The following is a 23,760-nucleotide window of genomic DNA, read 5'->3' as shown; positions in this document are numbered from 1 at the left end:
CTTCTGTACAAGGCTTACTCCAGATGAATATCTTCAGAAAATACTTCTTAACACCAAAATTTGTATTTGCTGTTTACAGGTTTCTCATTTCCTGAAACTTTTTTCTTGCTATTGAAAGTCTGCATATAACAGCCGCTTTATTTCGGCCATTGTCAGTTATATTGCTGCGCCAATGGTAAAACTCACTTTCTGCTTACTGTGTCTCATTTCCTAATCTAATTCCCTCAGTGTCACCTAATTTAATTCGACTGCATTCCATTGCTCATGTTTTTTATTGATGTTTATCTCATAACCTCGTTTCGAGACGCAATCTACTCCATTAAACTACTCTTGCATGTCCTTTGTCACCTCTGACACAATTACAATGCCATCGGCAAACCTCAAAGGTTTTATTTCTTTTCCTTAAACTTTAATTCTCTTACCGTGTTTCTCCTTGGTTTCCTTTACAGTTTGCTCTACGTTCCGACTGAACAACAACAGGGATAGGCTACAACTGTCTCACTCCCTTCACAACTACTGTTTTCTTTTCGCACCCTTCGACGTATAACTGACGTCTGTTTTCTGTGTAAGATACAAATAAGCTGTCGTTCCTTGTATTTTATCCCTACTACCTTCAGAATTTCAGTCAAGACTGTCAGTAGCTTCCTGTAATGCTATAATCGTATGTTCGCCTCTCTTTAAAATATATCCTGAGTCAAGTCATAAGCTCATTATGACCTCATGTGCTCCTATATTTCCCCGAAACCCAAACTCATCTTCCCCGAGAATTGGTTTTACCGGTTTATTCGTTCTATTGTAAATATTTCGGTCAGTTTTTTTTTCAGCCGTGTGTTATTAGGTTAATATCACAACATTCAGAACTTGACTTTCTTGGAATAGTTTTTATTACGTTCTTCTTGAAGTCCGGGGTATTACACCTGGCTGACATATCTTGCACACCAGATGGAATAGTTTAGTCATGGCTGGCTCAACAAATCTGTGGAAATGCCGTCTTCTCAGAGGACATGTTTCTTCAGGTATAATGCAGTTCTCCAGGTCAAATAAAATAAAAGGCGCCCTATGTCGAGTTTTACAGAGTTACATGCTGTCTATAGTAAAATATACGAACGCTGTTAGTCAGTCAACTTTCTTCTGTTGTTATAATCGGGTTCCACCTTTACGTGTGAAAGCATTCTACATACTCGTGTATTTATTTTCGATTGTGTAATGTCTTTTACTATTGGCGGAAGCTAACACGATAAAAGAAGAGAGCTTACACAGTGTCGCACCACATTTCTGACTGGACGCAGGACTTCTTTACAGACAGAACTCAACACGTCGCACTTGAAGGAATAAAACCGATAGATGTATGCTAATTTCAGGAGTACTCGAAGGAAGAAAACTCTTTACAAACAATACAAATCATCTGTTGGATAGCTTCGGAAGCTCCATGCGGCATTTCTCATGAGTCTGGAATCCTTACGAGGCTGGGTTAATAGAAGAGACAAGATCCAACGAAGAGGGGCGCGTTTTGTCAAGGATCGGTTTGTCGGTGCGAGAGCATTACGGACTAGCTCAACAAGCAGCAGTGACAGACGCATCACAGTCAAATTTACAGCTGAGATTCCGCGAGAGAACGTTTCGGGAAGAGTTGGGTAACATATTAACTTCATATATGGCTAAGAATGTTGGAACACGTGAGGCAATACTGATCCTACGACTTATCTTAGAAAATAGATTAAGGAAAGGCAAACCTATGTTTCTAGCATTTGTAGACTTAGAGAAAGCTTTTGACAATGTTGACTGGAATACTCTCTTTCAAATTCTGAAGGTGGCAGTGGTAAAATACAGGGAGTGAAAGGCTATTTACAATTTCTACAGAAACCAGATGGCAGTTATAAGAGTCGAGGGGCATGAAAGGGAAGCAGTGGTTGGGAAGGGATTGAGACTGGGATGTAGCCTATCCCCGATGTTATTCAATTTGTATGTTGAGCAAGCAGTAAAGGAAACGAAAGAAAAATTTGGAGTAGGAATTAAAATCCATGGAAAAGAAATAAAAACTTTGAGGTTCGCCGATGACATTGAAATTCTGTCAGAGACAGTAAAGGACCTGGAAGAGCAGTTGAACGGAATGGACAGTGTCTTGAAAGGAGAATATAAGATGAACACCAACAAAAACAAAACGAGGATAATGGAATGTAGTCGAATTAAGTCGGGTGATGCTGCGGGAATTATATTAGGTAATGAGACGCTTAAAGTAGTAAAGGAGTTTTGCTATTTGGGGAGCAGAATAACTGATGATTGTCGAAGTAGAGAGGATATAATATGTAGACTGGCAATGGCAAGGAAAGCGTTTCTGAAGAAGAGAAATTTGTTAACATCGAGTATAGATTTAAACGTCAGGAAGTCGTTTCTGAAAGTATTTGTATGGAGTGTACCCATGTATGGAAGTGAAACGTGGACGATAAATAGTTTAGACAAGAAGAGAATAGAAGCTTTCGAAATGTAGTGTTACAGAAGATTAGATGGGTAGATCACATAACTAATGAGGAGGTATTGAATAGAATTGGAGAGAAGAGAAAACTGTGGCACAACTTGACTAGAAGAAGGCATATTCTGAGGCATCAAGGGATCACCAATTTAGTATTGGAGGGCAGCGTGGAGGGTAAAAATCGTAAAGGGAGACCAAGACACGAATACACTAAACAGCTTCAGAAGTATGTAGGTTGCAGTAGGCACTGGGAGATGAAGAAGCTTGCACAGGATAGAGTAGCATGGAGAGTTGCATCAAACCCGTCTCAGGACTGAAGACAACAACAACAACAACATTTGGCTAAGAAGAGAAAATCCGATAAATTGGAGGTGATAAGGAAGTTAAGCGATAATTAATCTTCCAGCACGCCATTCGCTTATGGCACAGGGAAGGGGGGATGAGACAGTGGTACCAGAAACGCCATCTGCCGTAGACCGTAAGATGTTTCGTGGAGTATAGAGTAGATGTAGGTGGATGCAAGATGGCTTTGATGTTATTTGACACCACAGTATTAATGTCGTTGAATCGGCTGTTTGAAGTAGCTTTAAGTTACCTGAATAAGTTCGAAAGATAGAATTCGTTTGTAAATAGAGAATTACTTATCTGCAGCTTTTGGTCACTTATGTTCATCTTTTCAGAAGCCGCGATGAATTCTTGACTACGGAAAGATATGTTTCTTATCCATACTACCCCTGTCAATGCAACGATGTTTATAGCTCTCGGATAATAGTACAGAGGAGTAATGTGGACAGGCTAGCTTTGTTTATTGAGAGAAGAGAAAAAATATTGAAAGGAGAAAGAAAAATTAGGGTATGACGCCCCGTCCATGACAAGCTTATTAAAGACGCAGGTTAACTCGAATGGGACGAGGATAGAGAAGGAAAAAGGATGTGGAAGGAAAAAGGCCGTATCCCTTTCAAAGCAATCCTCCCAGCGTTCGCCCTGATAGATTTTATGGAAACCACGGGGGACCTACATCTTGACGGCCGGAGAGGGGTTAATTAACCCCGACGATACCGAATGCGAGACTAGCGTTTCATACACTGCGTCAGCTCGTTTACGCTTTGTAGTTCAACTGCAATTTAAGGATCTTGTGAGGGAGTATCTCTCTCTCTCTCTCTCTCTCTCTCTCTCTCTGAATATCAGGCTAGTCTGTGAAGTCGAAGAAGAAGCATTTACGATGTATAAAATAATGTACAATATTTACAAGTCGTGTGTATATACATTTAAAAGACAATTATTTACACTTTTTCCGCCCAGAAGTTAGCGACCTCTATTGCATTTGGCGTTGCACGTAGCAGGTCTTCTGTTGTGCGTGTTGCTGCACATTGGGTACACTGGGGCAGGTTGAAGGTCGTCTGCGTTGCTCCACACTCACAGAGTGGCGGCTTCTCTAGGAAACCCCATTTAGTGAGATTGCTCTTACATTTCGTGACACCCGAGCGTAGTCTGTTGAGGGATCTCCACGTACTCCAATTCTCTGTATAGCCGGTTGGTAGTCTTTCGCTTGGTGTAATCCATCCCACAGTACTGGTAAGCCTTGCACGCCATAGTTCGATTCGGCATAGCTGTGGTGCCCCAACTAGAGCTTCGGTAGATCTGAGGAAGCTCTTTCTGGATATTAGTCGTGGGTTTGCTGGCTGATAACCAAGTAGGGGGAGAACTTCAGAAGTTTCTGATTTTTTCTTCTCACTTTTTGCTGCTACCTCTTGGCGGATGTAGGGGGTGCAATTCCCGCGAGGCTGTACATTTTATCCAGAGGAGTCGGCTTCAGGCAGCCGGTGATGATACGACAAGTAGAATTAAGAGCGGCATCTACTGTTTTTTTTTTCATGGCAAGAATTGAACCACACTGGGCTTGCGTATTCTCCGGCAGAGTAACACAATGCAAGGGAAGAGGTTCTCATAGTGTTGGCGTGTGTTCCCCACGTTGTGCATGTTAGCTTTCTGATGATATTGTTCCTGGCTGCCACTTTTTGCTTGGTATTTAGGAAGTGCCCCTCATATGTTAATGCACGGTCAAGGGTGACCCCTAGGTATGTGGGATACGTACAGTGTTCTAGTGATGTTTCTTCCCAGGTGATTTTGAGGGCTCTAGCTGCCTGCCGGTTTTTAAGATGGAAAGCGCAAATCTGTGTTTTTCCAGGATTTGGTCTCAACTGGTTTTCCCTGTAATAAGCTGACAGTTCTCTCAATGCTTTGGACAGATTCTCTTCAACAGTTTCAAAGCAGCGGGCTTGGGCGATGATAACAGAATCATCTGCATAGATGAAGCTCTGTGTTCCTTCAGGTAGTGGTTGATCGTTTGTGTGGATGTCAAACAAAGCTGGAGCAAGCACACTTCCCTGGGGTAATCAGCTTTTCTGTGATCTCCATCTGCTTCTCTTGCCCTGGAATTCAACGAAAATATTCTATTTTCAAGGATATTCCTTATGAAACAGGTTACTGTTAGTCCCTAGTGGCATTGAGCAGCTTCATAAGAAGTCTTCTATGAGTAACTGTGTCATAAGATGCTGTTAGATCTATAAATACAGCTCCTGTGATCTCTTCCCTTAGTTTCAACACTTGAGATGTGCAGCTCTTTCCCTGTCTGAATCCAGCCTGCAGGAGCATGGTAGTAAAACACGGTAAACTGAAGCTTGCTTGCGTCTCTCAAGCGTATTCGCTTGGCCGGCCGGAGTGGCTGGGCGGTTCTAGGCGCTACAGTCTGGAACCGAGCGACCGCTACGGTCGCAGGTTCGAATCCTACCTCGGGCATGGAAGTATGTGATGTCCTTAGGTTAGTTATGTTTAATTAGTTCTAAGTTCTAGGCGACTAATGACCTCAGAAGTCGCATAGTGCTCAGAGCCATTTTTGAACGTATTCGCTTGGCTCTGTTTATAAAAAAAAATGGTTCAAATGGCTCTAAACACTATGGGACTTAACATCTGAGGTCTTCAGTCCCCTAGACTTAGAACTACTTAAACCTAACTAACCTAAGGACATCACACACAACCATGCCCGAGGCAGGATTCGAACCTGCAACCGTAGCAGCAGCACGGTTCCGGACTGAAGCGCCTAGAACCGCTCGACCACAGCGGCCGGCTCTGTTTACAAAGCATTGTCAGCCTCAGATATTCGGTTATGAGTCCTGCTAAAATACTTGATTGTAATCTGCCACAAAGTGTGTCGCTTGAAGAAGCAGTGAAAAAGTTTCTGTCCAGGTTTGGAGTTTGAGATTCACAGAACGCGATAGTTGGTCATGCTTTACGTGGAAGCTCTAGCTACAATTACGCAAATGACAATAGTGCAAATATACGATCTCGTCGCCGTACTTGGAAATGGATTGGTAGAAGGGCTGTTATGCTGACATATTTCATTAGGACTGCAAGAAGAACCTTTCAAGCATCAGTATGAGCCTCCAAAGTGAATTTTCACTCTGTAGAGGAGTGTTTGTCGATTTGAAATTTCCTTGCACCTTAATGATTTTCCGTATGAGGAACCCAACATTGGAACGACATCCTCAGAATATTAGAGACATTAAAATCCTTTCGAACTTCAGACAACTAAAGGCCCACCTTCTGCTATCTCTTCTTGCAGTTCACTCTCTTTAACCCTCCCTTCCCAAGCACTTTTCAATCCCCTTGTCTACAGAGTTCTCTATTGAAATTCTCTTTTTTCTTAGCAGAAATTTTGGCTTTTATTTCAGGCTTCCCCTACATCACTATCCCTTCCACTCCTTCTAATCAACAAGTCTCCAAAAGTGCAAAACTAATCAATATCATTCTTAATGCGTCCATTATTTTATTATTAGTAGTATTGCTATTATTATTGCTGATTATTACTTTTTATTACTATATTATTATTGTCAGGTATTTTTATTACTAAAGCAAATTATCATATAGTGATTGTCAAGATGTAAGAGAGAGCCTTAAGGCTATAATCTGATCAGGCTAAATAAGCAAAAAACAAATAAATAATTCTGTGTACTGGACCGAGACTCGAACCTGCGACCTTTGCCTTTGGCGGGCAAATGCTCTACCGACTGAACTACGCAGCCACGCCCAACGCCCGCCCCCCTCCCGCCGTCCCCATAGCTTCACTTCCCCCATTCCCTCCTGTCGAGTTGACAGCATTTCTTCTGTTTACCTTGCGGGACTAGCACTTATGAAAGAAGGATATTGCGGAGACACTGCTTAGTGACGCACTAGGGGGTCGTTTCCAGAATGATTTTGCACCTCGCAGTGCAGCCTGCGCTGGTTTGAATCCACATGGCAGAATGGAAGACAGAAGAGGTACTAACGGTGGTGAAACTGTGAGGGCGGGTCGTGCGTCGCTAATCGTTCTTATACAGCTAAGTCGGTACAGTACTTCCCCGCGAAAGGCAGAAGTCTCAGGCTCGAGTCTCGGGCTGACGCACAGTTTTAATCTGCCAGGAAGTTACAAATGGCTCTGAGCACTATGGTACTTAACATCTGTGGTCATCAGTCCCCTAGACTTAGAGCTACTTAAACCTAACTAACCTAAGGACGTCACACACATCCATGCCTGAGGCAGGATTCGAACCTGCGACCGTAGCGGTCACGCGGTTCCAGACTGAAGCGCCTAGAACCGCACGGCCACACCGGCCGGCTCCAGGAAGTTACAGATGAATGTGAGTTGGATATAGGCTGTCTTTAACGAACTGTATCAGAAAACATTCGAGTGTGGAGGCAGAAACCAGGATTAGATAAACTCATGTCCCAATTGTTCCTTTCTGAAACTAGATAATCCAGTCACACTACATCACTACAGATGAAGACTGGTTTAATAATCTTAACAATTCTAGTACCAGTCGTATAATGTTTTGGCCTTTATTAACGTTTGCAGTTCTCCAATCTTAACTTTTATTTTCAAAAAATGGTTCAAATGGCTCTAAGCACTGTGGGACTCAACATCTGAGGTCATTAGTCCTATAGACTTATAACTACTTAAACCTAACTAACCTAAGGACATCGCACACATCCACGCCCAAGGCAGGATTCGAACCTGCGACCGCAGCAGCAGCGCGGTTCCGGACTAAAGCGCCTAGAACCGCTCGGTCACACTAGGCGGCCCTTTTATTTTCACGTCTTTCCTTTATTGATTATGGACGAAGGCCACTATATTCAGTTATATACTTGCAAGGTCATCAAGATGTTTTGTTAGACGTGATAATAACCCTGGACGGTTTGTGCCTGAGCGGTATACGGGTCCACTGAGAAACTAAAACTAAATGTTTGACGTAGGTGGGAGTTACTGTGACATTTCTAGTATGTTGCGCTATATCTGTGACTCCATAATGCAGTTATCATAAATATTCCTCGATATTTAATGCGACGGACGGTATCTGAATGATACTAAATTGCTTTCAAGGCCGTAAATTTACAGATTTGTTTCAAAACAGAAGCGCCGCCACGCGTGTGGCGCTGGTCGTCTGATATGTAGGGGCCACCAGCGTAGCAGCCTCGACGGAATAAACTGAAGGCTATAAAGGCTCACATTCAGGACACAGACTAATCTTGGCTTGTGTTATTCTGATTCATACGTCCTGCTGGGGGATGGTTTCCTAAAGAAATCAACTATTCTTTCCCGTCTCCACTCTTTAATATCCAAACCATTGTTGCAATTACAACGACGTTACTGTCGGTGAAATGTTACACTCTGACAAACGAAGAAGGAAAAGCATTTACTTTGAACACGAAAGCGTTGTTCGTCTATTGAAACAAAATTCTGCTAAGAAACTTTCGAGGGTACTTGTGAAGATACTAACATAATAAGATTTTTGTTTTGGGTTAGAGCCAATCAGAAAATTTCCGTTCGAAGCCTACACTGACCCCTTGCCTACTTGTAGGTGCTTGTATACCCGCATCAGAGCCACGCTGGCTTGTATAAACGCTGCAGCAACACCCTAAAATGGTAACTTTTTGATCTCCCCTTATACTTAAGACTGAGCTGCCATAGTATAGGTCTTGTGATCTGTGTGTCTGTAGTTGCTATTTATGAATTTGTAATTTTCCTTTTTTTATGTTTTGTAAGTACACATTTATTAACATTTAAATAATTTGTACGAATGTAATATAGAATTGTAATCTCTTGAGAGTTTGAATATTGTACTCTGTATAATGCAATGTAAGAGAAGTCCAGTTTTAAAAATGTGTCGATATGTGAAACGTTCACAGAGGTGTGTGGAAGCAAGTAAAAGACTGATTTCTGTGTGGTATACGAGCGCCGATGTGGTGTGTTTGTGGCGGCCGTTTAGACGCACTCGGTGTTAGGTGTGCTGTTTCGGTACATACTGCGGATGATGATGTTTGGTTTGTGGGGCGCTCAACTGCGCGGTTATCAGCGCCCGTACAAATTCCGAACAATTGCCCAGTCCAACTCGCCACTTCCATGAATGATGATGAAATGATAAGGACAACACAGACACCCAGTCATCTCGAGGCAGGTGAAAATCCCTGACGCCGCTGGGAATCGATCCCGGGACCCCGTGCTCGGGAAGCGAGAACGCGAGCGGACGATGAAGCGACAAACTAAACATATTTTAGTGCTTCATATCGTGGACTTACATCTTGAAAAGTAAACTTGAATATACGCTGTAAACTCATTGGAATCACGTGGTCATAGAGTGGACGATCTTCGGTGTGCACAACGAAACGCGATGTGTATCGTGGACTGCAAATATAAAATATAAACGTATCATAATATTCTCAGATCGTGGACGGTTGTCCCATGAAGTGAACTTGATACGTACGATGTGTAGACAGTGCTATAGATTGTTTGACGAGTGGACATCCTTCGCTGAGCAGAGTGAAATGTGAACTTTTTGAACATGTAGGCTGTAGTGTTTCCATTATAACTTACTGTGTCGTAAGGTGAACGCTATAGATTGGAACAGTTGTGCCTAATTGAATTCTTTTTATGAAAAGTGTAAACTGTGACCTTGTGGCAACAGGCTGATTTCTTTTAATAAATGTCTTTCATAGCAGCTATTATATTTTCGAAAATATCTTTTGAGACTACTTCTATTCTTGGAGCATTACGTGTGTTACGTTTTTATCTGCAATGATACATTCTTTTTTAGGTTTCGTATCCTTCATCTTTTGTAATATTTTTAAGTGTTGCGCCTGCATTTTGCCAGCGGCTTTGCCTCAGTAGTACCACCGATTCCCGGCAGATCACAGAAGCTAAGAGCTGTTGGGATTGGCTAGCGTTTGGATGGGTCACCGTCTGGATCTGCTGAGCGCTGTTGGCAAGTGGGATGCACTCAGCCCTTGTGAGGCCAGTTGAGGAGCTACTTGACTGAGGAGTAGCGGCTCCGATCATGACAACGGCTAGGAGAGCAGAGTGCTGACGACCCATCCGTAACCGCATCCACTGACGCCCATCGACAGAGGATGACACGGGGGTCGGTCGGTACCGTTGGGTCTACCGAGGCCTGTTCGGACGGAGTCAGTAGTCAGTTACTCCTCCATTTTGCATGTTTATCCAAACTGAAGATCAAGTAACGCGTTATTCAATGGAATGTCTTAGTGAAATACGCCCGTTATGTAGCGTCCGCCATTAGGTCAGATGGCTACAGCTAATAGGAGAAGATTGTATTTGCACAGGTGTAATATTTAGACCGTGAACTTTGAATCTTACGCCTTTTCATAAACTTATTAGCAGTCAGTAAAAAGCAAGTATGGGAACGGTAATAACTGTGACGACAGATGATAATAGATTAACTTTTCATAACTGGGATTTATAGTCATGTAAAATTTTTTGAAAAACGTCATATTTGCACCAGTGACTGTTAAACTTTTTATTTCCACTATTGCAATTTCGGCCTTAGGCCATTATCAAGTGCAGATGTTTTGGCTTTAAGCCATGTCTACTTTATACAAGCTGACACATTATGTGTCGTTGCTGTTATATACATTCGTAACGCTGCTAAGAAGTGCGAGCACACATGTCCATATATCGTAAAACAGCACAGTCTGTACATATATATGTTCGTTCCACCATCACTAATAACTTTTGCAATAAAAGTTACAGACTGTGCTGTTTTACGATATATGGACATGTGTGCTCGCACTACTTAGCAGCGTTACGAATGTATATAACAGGAAATGACAACGACATATAAATGTGTCAGCGAGTATAAAGCTGACATGGCTTAATAGCCAAAACATCTGCACTCGATAATGATCTAAGGCCGAAATTGCAATAGTGGAAATAAAAAGTTTAACAGTCACTGGCGTAAACATGACGTCTTTCAAAAAAGATGCAGTCAGCAATTATTATGATTTAACAATGGCAAAACGACAGGATGTGCCTACTGATAACCAAATGCGCAGGTCATCGACTGTTTTGATTCGGTTGTTCCCACAGACTGGTTCCACTCAAAAGAGTGAATGAATAATTTAACTGGTACGTAAAACTACAATCTAAGGAGGCGATTGTTTTCCAACAAACGACTGAATCGATTGTCTTCATTGGTTTGTTCCGATCAACAGGTGTGAGAGTCCCGTCAATAGGAGCTACGTTAAGTCGAGGACCACGAGAGAGACAGGTCGTGGTGCCTACGCCACAGCACGTAACCCTGCAGGTGTTACAAGTGCCTACAGCCAGTCTGGCGGGCGACGAGTAATTATTTCAGGCGAGTCGAGTCAATCAGTTCTTGACCGCGCGTTTAAATGCATGCAAGTTCTCGTTAGCACGCGACAAAGTTAAGCTCTTTAGTGGGTACCTTTTCAAACACATATTGATTTCGCGTGCGCCCTGCCCGAAGCCGAGAGTTCGCAAAGTGTGGTGGACAAGCCGACTCGGGACCAACGAAATATACGGGCCCTGCAACGAACTTGTAATGTGACACTAATAGATTTGTACGCCACATTTCGTGAAAGCTCGGCTGCGTGCAGCGCCCCACGGGAAATCGATATTAGTTTTCACTAAAGGTCTTAATTCTGTCGTGTGCTATCGAAAACTTGCAAGCATTTAAACACGCGGTCAAGAATTATTAAACTCGTCTGAAACAGTTACTCGCTCCCCGCTGTAGACGGCTGCTGGCACTCGTAAGCCCTGCAGTATCGCGTGTTGTGACGTTCGCGACAGGGCCTGTCTTTTTGGTGGGCCTCGAGCCGACTCGAGGTCCACGAGAAAGACAGGCAGCGGCGCATATGTCACGAAGGTAGACCTGAACTCGCTCGGTCGCTCAGCTCAGCAGAGAAAATGCGTTTCTAAAGCTATTACCTCGCAGCTGGGTGTGTACGTACTAACGAACCTGCCATTATGAAGTCTTACTGATTAATAGTACTACAACGAAGTTTAATTTAAGATCTATTCTCGATATACGAGGGTCATTCCCCCAGAAATGCACAGTATTTTTTTCAAACTACATCTTTTATTCTACATGTTTGAAAGTTTTACAGTGTGTAGATATATCCTTTAGGAACAGTATTTTCATTTCTCCACATAATTTCCATCCCTCTCAACTGCCGTACGCCATCTTGGAACCAGCGCCTGTATACCCGCACGGTAAAATTCTGGACCAATCTGTTGGAGCCACTACTTGGCAGCGTGCACAAGGGAGTCATCATTTTCAAACCTTGTTCCACGAAGAGAGTCTTTCAGTTTCCCAAAGAGATGATAGTCACATGGAGCCAGGTCAGGACTGTAAGGCGGGTGTTTCAGTGTTGTCCATCCGAGTTTTGTGATCGCTTCCATGGTTTTTTTGACTGACATGTGGCCGTGCATTGTCGTGCAACAGTAAAACATCCTGCTTTTGCCGATGTGGTTGAACACGACTCAGTCGAGCTTGAAGTTTCTTCAGTGTCGTCACATATGCATCAGAATTTATGGTGGTTCCACTTGGCATGAGGTCCACAAGCAAGAGTCACTCGGAATCGAAAAACACCGTAGCCATAACTTTTCCAACAGAAGGTGTGGTTTTCAATTTTTTTTCTTGGGTGAAGTTGCATGATGCCACTCCATTTATTGCCTCTTCGTCTCTGTTGAAAAATAATGGAGCCATGTTTCATCACCTGTCACAATCCTTCCAAGAAATTCATCTACACCATTCTCGTACTGTTCCAAAAGCTCACTGCATAGCGTTTTTCTTGTTTCTTTGTGAGCCACTGTCAACATCCTGGGAACCCATCTGGCACAAACCTTTTTTAACGCCAACACTTTCAGTATTCTGCAAACACTTCCTTCCCCTATCCCAACGTAGCGTGACAATTCGTTCACTGTGATGCGTCTGTCAGCGGTCACCAATTCGTTAACTCCCTGCACATTGTCTGGACTGTGTGCAGTACGAGGCCTGCCGCTGCGAGGACAATCCTCAATATTGCCGTGCCCGCATTCATCACGTAACCTGCTTGCCCACCGACTAACTGTACTGCGATCGACAGCAGCATCTTCATACACCTTTTTCAACCTCTCGTGGATGTTTCCCACTGTCTCATTTACCCTCGTAAATGGTATAACGGCTTGTTTATAGCATTTGGTCTCTTCTTGACAATCCTCACTTCATATAAGAAGTGGTGCCTTATGCAACTGATAATAATTTTAGCTCGATTTTAACTTCATTGTGCCACAGTACAGCCGTATGAAATCAGGAGTATAAGTAGGCCCAAGGACTTCCAATCACTGTAGGACTAATAACAGTAAGACTCCATAATAGCGAACTCCAATAGAAGATGCAGTTCTCGTTTGTACGTACACACCTAGTTACGCATTAACAGGAGTAGAAACGTAGTTTGTGTGCTAGGTTGAGCCGTCGAGCGAGCTCAGGTCTACCATCGTGACGTACGCGCCGCTGCCTGCCTTTCTCGTAGGCCTCGAACCGACTACTGTGACGTCACAAGTTCGTTGCGGGGCCCGTATCTCCCGTGGGCCCCGCGTTAAGTATGCCGAGGCTGAGCGCGTGTGCGCTGCAGAGGCAGCGCGCCGAAAAGCTGCGGCAGCGCGACGCGAACTGAGGCGCTGTCCGCAGGGGCGGCGCTCACAAACAGCCGCGCTGACGGAGCCGCTCTCGGCCCTCGGCCTGCCTGTAAACAAACACCTCATCAATTAGCGGCCGTGATATGTGCTGCCCTCGAAAAGCACACACGCCCGCCGCCCGCCAATAAATATTGGCTTCACGTGTAGCTGGCGCGACGCGCCGTCTGTTTACAAGCTAGCTCCGAGGCACGCGTGTACTCTGCCCTTTTCCTTCGCGCATTTTTCTACACTCTGCCGCAGTTAGAATTCTTTTCCGCACACACACACACACACACACACACACACACACACACATTGAGCTGCTCCAACAGCATGTCAAGGAACAAAGACATTCTCCGGAACACAGCAATTAGCAAAAAAAAACTGCACTATTGATAATTTTCCCGGAGTATTTGGAGGTATACACTATCCAATCGAAAGTATCTGGACACTCATTAGTGGACATTAATATCGGGTGCGACCAACATTCGCTTTTATGACAACTACACCTCTAACGGGGACACTTTCAAATGGCTCTGAGTACTATGGGACTTAATATCAGTCCCCTAGAACTTAGAACTACTTAAACCTAACTAACCTAAGGACATCACACACATCCATGCCCGAGGCAGGATTCGAACCTGCGACCGTAGCGGTCACACGGTTCCAGACTGAAGCGCCTAGAACCGCATGGCCACACCGGCCGGCGACACTTTCAATGAGGTGTTTGAATGTCTGTGAAGTAATGGTTCGGCAGGCTAATGAATTTCTGGAATGTTATTGTCCGTAAACCATTGTGCCGCTGATGATACTTTGTCATGGGTGAATACTCATGCTGATAGAATCATCGTAGCCGAACTGTTCTTCTGCTGTACGTAGTACACAAAGCTGTAACATATGTACTTATCATTCTATATGCACTGTTTTCTTAAGCGCAATAACGTGACCACACCCTAAGCACGAAAAACATCGTTATAAAAAAAAATCTCATTGTAGAAACATCTCCCAGGCTGTGGCTAAGCCATGTCTCCGCAATATCCTTTCTTTCAGGAGTGCTTGTTCTGCAAGGTTCGCAGGAGAACTTCTGTAAAGTCTGGAAGGTAGGAGACGAGATACTGGCAGAAGTACACCTGTGAGGAGCGGGCGTGAGTCGTGCTTGGGTAGCTCAATTGGTAGAGCACTTACCCGTGAAAGGCAAAGGTCCCGAGTTCGAGGCTCGGTCCGGCACACAGTTTTAATCTGCCAGGAAGTTTCATATCAGCGCACACTCCGCTGCAGAGTGAAAATATCATTCTGGAAACACCTTTATACCATAACACCGCCCCTTCCGTTCTTCACTGTCGGCACCACACGTGATAGCAGGTAACGTTCTCTAGGCATTCACCATGCCCAAACCCTTCCATCGGATTGTCACAGAGTATAGCGTGACTCATCACTCCATATAACTCGTTTCCGGTCATCCATTGTCCACTGGTGTCGCTCTTTACACGACCTGAAGCACTTCTTGTCATTCACTACAGAAATGTGTAGGTTAGGAGGAACTGCTCGACCATCGTATCTCAGCCTTTTTAACTCCTTACGCAGAGTAATCGTGCTAGCTGGATTGTTGGTAGCACTTTGACACTCACGAGTGATTCCTTCCGCTGATTTCATGATTTTTACAACCAACCTACGCCGTGTTCGATGGTCCCTGAGTCTGACTGGTCTTGGTTTAGCTGTGATTATTCATCCTCGTTTCCACTTATCAGGCACATCATTAATAGTCAACTTCGGCAACTTTAGAAGGGTTGAAATGTCCCTGATGGCTTTGTTACTAAGGTGACGTCTAATGATTAGTCCACGTTGGAAGTCACTGAGGCCCCCTGAGCAGCCCTTTCTCCTGGCACTGCTTTTCTATGGACAACACAATACTCCCCAACTCTTTGGGTCCTCCGTCCTCCTCTCACGACGTCCAGTGATCAGTTTCGCATTACACAGGAGTGTCAGAGTATTTATCATCAGGTAGATTTCGTGGGCGAATCATCTAAAACTTACAGACCTTTTCCTTCGTGATTGGTTGAATATCTCTAAAAGAGATTTTCGGTAAATGCTTGAAGGACAGGTAAATAGACATCAATCGATATATTAAGCAAGTATGGTCTCTTCTCATTGAGCAACGTACTGTTGTTGGCGGCATTCGAAAAACTTTGAAAAGAAGAATACAATGATATAAAGCTGGTTAATATTGATATTTTAATTTTTGGCATAATTGTTCGAGAAATGTGCTGAAGTTGAAAGGTAAGGCTCCCGAAATAGGTTATTACGGCGTAAACTCCGTCAAGTGGGGCTCTGACGACAGGTTTCTTTGTAACATACACCAGTAAGATAGGCCTACACTGCTTCTAAGGTAAAACATATTTCCTCTTGGACCTATTTCACCTGATGTAGATACAGGTTCACCTACGACTGTTGTAACCGGACTACGGTCAAATTCACCAAGGACGCTGAATACTGGTCCCCTTGACGGTGTTCACTCCGCAGTAGCCTACTCCGGTCACTTTGCCTTCCTAATTCAGAACATTTTTCGGATATTTCAACGTCAGCACATTAACGAGCGTTATAGCATTGCACTCATTCAAGAGCTTTAGAGTGCCGTTACAAAAGTATTTCTTCAATATATCGGTTGATACAAAAGTTGAGAATATTAGCCATGCAACGAAATAACTTGCTCCCCTGGCTGCTATCATTTACCGAAAACCCCGTTTCGATATCTTGCACTGTTCGCGAAATAAAAGGGGGTGTACAGTTTTAGTGATTCAGCCTGGGAATGGAGATTCCAAAACTGCAGGCAGTGGCAGAGCGGGTTGCCCGTTCCTGTGTCCAACATGTGGCTACAAAGGGGTTTCGCTCCCCAGTGACAGTCCTAGTTTCTCTGCAGAAGCCGCAGCTTCACTTCCAGCTTCACGCAACGTAATAAATATATTGACTTAAAGATATTGTAGAAGGTTGCTCCAAAATATGCAGTCTCCAGCTCTTATCAAGAAAAGTAACCCTTTGATCAGCCACATTCTGAAACCTACGAAAACGTCAGGAAATAGGTAAAATTTATATGGATTAAGGGACAAGCAAATGTTGTATATGACGAAATAGTCAATGACTTCGCGAAGACCCTAGGTCAAAACGGTGCATTTAGAAACATTGAACTACAGACCTGGGGACTGCTGCATTACATAGGGGCAGAAGACATCGATGTAAAGACGAACATCAATAATCAAAACGCAATAAAGGAAAATATTGTGGATAAATACAGCCGATCATTCCTTCTTAGTCCCACGACCTGCATATGGTTTAATTATAGATCGTACTCCAGCCATCTTCACCGAATACACGTACGAAATAATCCTTACCGTGAAAATGATGGAGTAACAGTTGGAATATAAACAATATTTTCTTCGAATACAGGCTGCGTACAAACCAACAAACGGATTCTTACAACAGTTAATGAGATATCATCAACTGTCACCAACAAACATAGCATCAAAATGATGTATTGTGAGGGTTGATCGGAAGAAGAGGGATGAAACAATACCGTGAGTATAATTGAAGTATGTATTCAAAAGTAATCACCATAAGTCTGAGCACAACTATCCCACTGTTTCACGTGCCGAAGAATACCCTGTTCTCAGTATTCCTGTGACTGTGACAGTGACAGGAGCCAACCTTCCACTGTGTCTTTCGGTTCGTTGTTCGAACTGAAGCGCTTGCTTTTCAGATGCTTTTTTTTTAGCGGAAAAAGCACATGGAAGTCGCAGGACGCCATGACCAGGTTGTAGGGCGGATTCTCAAACTGCTCCCACTATAATTTGATCATTACACTATGTGTGACCTTGGAGACATGTGGACGGGCGCTATCGTGAAGCAGAATCAGTCCCTTCGCAATCAACCCAGACCGTTTGCTCTTGATGGATTTGTTGGGTCTCACAGTTCGCATCAACTTTAATGGTTTTTCCGTGCTCGAGAAATTCGATGAATGTCGGACGTCGAAAAAGATGGTGGGCATCATTTTGTCTGCGGAGGACACAGAATTGAATTTTTTATTGGGAGATGACGACGCTTGCCTTCATTGCATGCCGTCCCACTTTGCCTGTGGCCCGAAGTGATGTCTTACTACTTTACCCCAAAGCGACGTATGCAAATCTCAACTGGTTTAGTTGTGAGGACGTTTCGCATATTTTCGTTTGAACACTATGTAAAGAGCTGTAAAATCCTAGAAAATTTCTAAATCACTGATGGATCGCTGCACCCGTATTTTGCCAAGTACCTTGGGAAGTATTCTTCGATGAAAGCTGTAGCATTGATTATTTCACAGACAGCATGCACAGTTCCATGACGGAAAAAATCGTGGAAGTTGCTTATACGAAAACTTGGCGATAATTTTTCTTCCCGCCGAACCATCTGCGTAGCGAACAAGGAGGAGAGAAGGTTGGTGGAAGAGTGATAGTTGTACTCAAAGTTTCCTCCGTCACATTCGATATAGTGGCTTGTGGAATGTGGACGGATGTCTACAACTTTGGCGTTATACTCAAAGAAAAAGATAGGTTGCGAAGAAATCGCCCTGTTACTTCTCTTCTCAAACCGTTCATTTTCCACTCCCATAAAGTCATGACACACATTAAATAAGACATAGAACGTAGATTTAAAATATATATTTTGTAGTACATTGATCTTATAATTGAAATTTACTGGTCTGTGGCACCTTTGCCGTGACATTCTTCACGTGCGGTCAACCAAGCCAATGTTTCATCGTATTCGTTACACGTCCAGCTAGATTAAAAATATGATCAGACCTGTTAGGATTGACACACAGGCAGAATTTTTCTTAGCTGTCTGCTTATTCGTCGGCAGAGCGTCGGCCCCCTACCTTGTAAGCAGGATGCCGACGTCGTGGTGGTTGGGGTGCTCGTCAGAGTCGTAGTTGAGCGAGTGCTGCCAGCGGCAGAACGTCTCCAGCATCTGGTCTGCGTTCACCGTGCCGTTAAGACCATTCTGAAACTGCACACGCCGCCTTTTAGGGACACAGATGCTACGACTACATAGTCAGCAAACAATAGTTGGTTTATTCCCTATTGAACTGGCCACAGCTTTATGCGAAAAAAAGCGTTGGTAGAATAAAAATATTAAATTGAATTAATCGCTCAAAAGCTTAGAAAGTAAGACAATTCGTCTGAAAACATTTCTCACAACTCGGAAAACAAGAACTCATTTAATCATTTGAAATGGGAGGACGGATTGGTTCCAGAAAATAGGTGGTATGAAACAGGGCAGTGCATTGTCTCCTCTCTTCTTCATTGTGATTTTGGATTGGGTAATGACTAATGTGTCAGACAAAACTGGAGAAGACAAGACGAAAGCAATGGTGTTCGCGGATGACTTGATGAGCTGGGGAAGCAGGGGGACGAGTTTCAGGAACAGGTGTATGTTGGAGGTACTGTGAGACAGTATAGAACGGATTTTAAAGTAAAAAATCTGAAACACTGGTTACAATAAGAAAGAAAAATAGACCAACTAGCGGAATAAGGGTTGGAGGTGAACAATTGAAGAAGGTGAAAAGTGGTCAGGTACTTGAGAAGTGTGGCACAGGAAAATGGAAGAAATGAGGATGAGATCAGTAAACATGGCAGGAAGCATTCCTGTGAAGTGCTAGGAGCGTGGTTTGGAATAAAGACGTCGCACAACCAAGCAAAGAAGTGATATGTGGAAGTTACTACGTCCCATTACTGACCTACGCATCCTAAATGCGGGTAATGAAGAAAGACATGTAAGCAGATTACAGGCATGTGAAATGAAGTTCCTCAGAAGTAGCATAGGAGTAACATGGAGAGGTAGGATGACGAATGGAAAGGTAACGGAAAAAGTGAGAGAGGAACCATCGCAGAAGAGGACAGAAACAAGAAGGCTAAAATGGTATGAGCACTTAAAGAGAATGGAAAATAAGAGCATTCCCAAGAAAATGATATGGAGATGCGAAGGAAAAAAGAGGAATACCAAGGGATAGACGGTTGAAAGTGGAGGAGTGTGTTGAAAAAAGAGGCAAGGACTGGACCAGAGTAAACACTGGAAGATGTTGGGAAAACAGGACTGGATGGCGAGGCTTATGTTTCAAACAGATCCAGCCAGGGGATGGAAAATGTTCAAGATGATGGTGATGGTTTAATGATTTCCGTGAATAATATGCATAATTGTGTCAAAGATGTAATTAGAGTGGACTAACAAGAGACAAGAAAAAGCGCTTATAGAGACGGTGGCTCATTTGTTACGTGCTGCTGTTGTCAGTTCGTTATTACTTATCGTATGCAGTCGGATGATAGTGTAGGACTACAGTAGGCAATGAGAATCACTTAATATAACGGTTTCTTTCGGCGGAGGGAACGAATTCATTACTTTTGTTTTCTATAACGGAAGTAATTACATTAATATCTTTAATGTAATTTTGTTGATCACCTAATCATGAATTTTTTCTGAATATATTACGATTTCTAAGGTTTAGTTTGGATTGGGATAATAGCATAGCTTAAATTCCTGTTGAGTGAAACGAGTAGCAATCATGTTTAGACTCATTATTACTGGCTAGAGTGTGATACTGCCCCCCTCCGCCACAATCTTGGTTACGGTGGTAGCTTGATCTGTAGCACAAACTGAGGTCTACATTAGATTGGAATGTGATAAGTTGGGTGTGAGTTTGCGAAACCAACGGATGTGAACACCAAAAAGTGATTATGGTAGAAGACTGACGTCTCCACTTGTGTTGTATACACGTAATAAAAGAAAAGTCAATCCTAATGAATCTGTATATATTTGGATTAAAGGTAAAGGTGTATGTGAATATGTAAAATTTGTATCTGATTGTACTGTATATTTTCATAAATAAAGATCTGTAGCGTCAGCCATTTATGTTGAACGGTGTGAAAATGATTGAGTGTTAATGATGTCAAAGAATATGAACATAAAAATTTGCTGTGGTTGCAAATTGTTCTGTAGCGTAGCCCAAGGTCTAGGTCAGGTTGGATAGTGGTAAAATGGTTTTGAGTTGGCGAAGGAAACGAATGTGAGTACTAAAAATGATTTTTCTAACATATTGGTGTATAGCCTTGTCTTAAGTCACGCTGCGTTGCAACGTATGAAATTTGTTTGTAGTTAACGAAGTCAGTGAATACGACCACCCAGAAATTACTGTGGTAACAGATCGATCTGAAGCGTAGCCGGAGGTGTAGGCTACAATGTGATAAACTGGGTGTGAGGTTCCGAACCCAAGGAATGTGTACTCCAAAACACGATTGTGGTAACAGATTTGTCTTTGGCAAAGCTCGAAGTCAAGGTTAGGTTGGAATGTGATAAATTGGTCGTGAAGTGGTGAAACCAACGAATATGAAACCCAAAGAACGGCTGTGGTAACAGACTGATGTGTAGCACAGCCTAAAATCTACGATCGTCATTGCAGTCATCTGTTTGTATATTTTACTTCCGCATTTGTCACAATTTCCGAGGACGTGGTTAATTCGGGACCTAACAGCATTTACGAAGCACAGGAAATTACGAGTGAGCAGTGTGACTGGCTGTCCACATCAGATCATTATACTTCCTGCCATTCAACACGCTAACTGTTACAACAGCACGCAACGGAAGACTCGTGGCACCGTAAGTGCACTTCTATGGCGCTTTTGAAAATTCCCATTGAACGGCGTTTCAAGATCAACATTAAATCCTTATTAATGAATATGCATAACTGTGTCAAAGATGTAATTAGAGTGGACTAACAAGAGACAAGAAAAAGCGCTTATAGAGACGGTGGCTCATTTGTTACGTGCTGCTGTTGTCAGTTCGTTATTACTTATCTGTACAAAGTAGACTTATGGATTTGCACGCCTTTTCTGAGAGGAAACATTGGCCAATTAATAGGAAATGTGTGAAACCTTTTCGTTCTTTGATGCCTACTTTAGATAAGAATGTTATGAGCGGTTGCTGCCGTCGAACATAAGGGAGTGCATTTTCAAACAGTTGTCTACAAGAGGACTGAAGCTGTATATCATATATTAATAGTGTTGTAGGTTTATGTGCAGCGGATGTTTTGTATCTCTCATATATTCCCAGAATATTATTTCATATGAAAAAAAAACAGCATTAACCTACAGAGTAAAAACTGATGACCTTGAGCGTTTGAGGCAGTCCATACTGTATGATTTGTTTGCAAGTTTTTATTAATACAGGCAACGAAAAAAGTAAATCATTATGTATTTCGTGGTGTGCACCTCCACCATCTGTTCATATGAAGAAAGTTACATCTAACATACCACTCCGTACAAAACTATAGCATTTGTTTTAAGATGAAACACGTACATTACAGGCGATTCTACAGACCGTTCTGAAGGGGAGAAAATCATATATGATCTCAATTATTTCCGAACTATTTGAAACTGCCAGAAATAGTAGCTATACAAAAGTAACTAAGTCAAGGAATATTACGGTCCCTTGCAACTAATGTTGACAGGTCCTGTATAGCTTAATTGGAAGTGATACACTAAATACACTCCTGGAAATTGAAATAAGAACACCGTGAATTCATTGTCCCAGGAAGGGGAAACTTTATTGACACATTCCTGGGGTCAGATACATCACATGATCACACTGACAGAACCACAGGCACATAGACACAGGCAACAGAGCATGCACAATGTCGGCACTAGTACAGTGTATATCCACCTTTCGCAGCAATGCAGGCTGCTATTCTCCCATGGAGACGATCGTAGAGATGCTGGATGTAGTCCTGTGGAACGGCTTGCCATGCCATTTCCACCTGGCGCCTCAGTTGGACCAGCGTTCGTGCTGGACGTGCAGACCGCGTGAGACGACGCTTCATCCAGTCCCAAACATGCTCAATGGGGGACAGATCCGGAGATCTTGCTGGCCAGGGTAGTTGACTTACACCTTCTAGAGCACGTTGGGTGGCACGGGATACATGCGGACGTGCATTGTCCTGTTGGAACAGCAAGTTCCCTTGCCGGTCTAGGAATGGTAGAACGATGGGTTCGATGACGGTTTGGATGTACCGTGCACTATTCAGTGTCCCCTCGACGATCACCAGTGGTGTACGGCCAGTGTAGGAGATCGCGCCCCACACCATGATGCCGGGTGTTGGCCCTGTGTGCCTCGGTCGTATGCAGTCCTGATTGTGGCGCTCACCTGCACGGCGCCAAACACGCATACGACCATCATTGGCACCAAGGCAGAAGCGACTCTCATCGCTGAAGACGACACGTCTCCATTCGTCCCTCCATTCACGCCTGTCGCGACACCACTGGAGGCGGGCTGCACGATGTTGGGGCGTGAGCGGAAGACGGCCTAACGGTGTGCGGGACCGTAGCCCAGCTTCATGGAGACGGTTGCGAATGGTCCTCGCCGATACCCCAGGAGCAACAGTGTCCCTAATTTGCTGGGAAGTGGCGGTGCGGTCCCCTACGGCACTGCGTAGGATCCTACGGTCTTGGCGTGCATCCGTGCGTCGCTGCGGTCCGGTCCCAGGTCGACGGGCACGTGCACCTTCCGCCGACCACTGGCGACAACATCGATGTACTGTGGAGACCTCACGCCCCACGTGTTGAGCAATTCGGCGGTACGTCCACCCGGCCTCCCGCATGCCCACTATACGCCCTCGCTCAAAGTCCGTCAACTGCACATACGGTTCACGTCCACGCTGCCGCGGCATGCTACCAGTGTTAAAGACTGCGATGGAGCTCCGTATGCCACGGCAAACTGGCTGACACTGACGGCGGCGGTGCACAAATGCTGCGCAGCTAGCGCCATTCGACGGCCAACACCGCGGTTCCTGGTGTGTCCGCTGTGCCGTGCGTGTGATCATTGCTTGTACAGCCCTCTCGCAGTGTCCGGAGCAAGTATGGTGGGTCTGACACACCGGTGTCAATGTGTTTTTTTTCCATTTCCAGGAGTGTAGTTTTTAACGTGTCCATAAACATTTACGACGCAAACAGCCTTTTCCGATCTTATTTGGCCTTTCTTCGTTACAAATCCCTAGTAGAAGTAGGTCGACAGACCTTCAGGGTCACTGAGAAACACGACACGACCAATCAAGCGCCATGGACGGGATTACGCCATGGACGGGATTACCGAAGCACTGGCTATGCGGAATATATAGCAGTTTTAAGCTGTTACAACTATTTTTCAAGTCGTATTTGCATGGGGATATCCTTCAAGTTACCAGTGAGGTCACCACGGAAAATGAAATTAGCTA

At 43.8% G+C, this 23,760-nt stretch overlaps 1 protein-coding gene across 1 annotated transcript in view; it reads right to left on the bottom strand.

Annotated features, from left to right (window-relative positions):
• Positions 1–23,760, bottom strand: part of LOC126095633 (A disintegrin and metalloproteinase with thrombospondin motifs 12-like) — a 318,265-nt gene that overhangs the window by 229,110 nt on the left and 65,395 nt on the right. The window contains exon 4 of the mRNA XM_049910397.1: positions 18,379–18,509. Coding sequence (XP_049766354.1) covers positions 18,379–18,509 — 131 coding nt within the window. The remainder of the gene's footprint in view (positions 1–18,378; positions 18,510–23,760) is intronic.

This window comes from Schistocerca cancellata, chromosome 8 (assembly GCF_023864275.1).
Source record: "Schistocerca cancellata isolate TAMUIC-IGC-003103 chromosome 8, iqSchCanc2.1, whole genome shotgun sequence".
Classification (NCBI taxonomy): Eukaryota; Metazoa; Arthropoda; class Insecta; order Orthoptera; family Acrididae; genus Schistocerca; species Schistocerca cancellata.
This window is presented reverse-complemented; position numbering and strand designations above follow the sequence as displayed.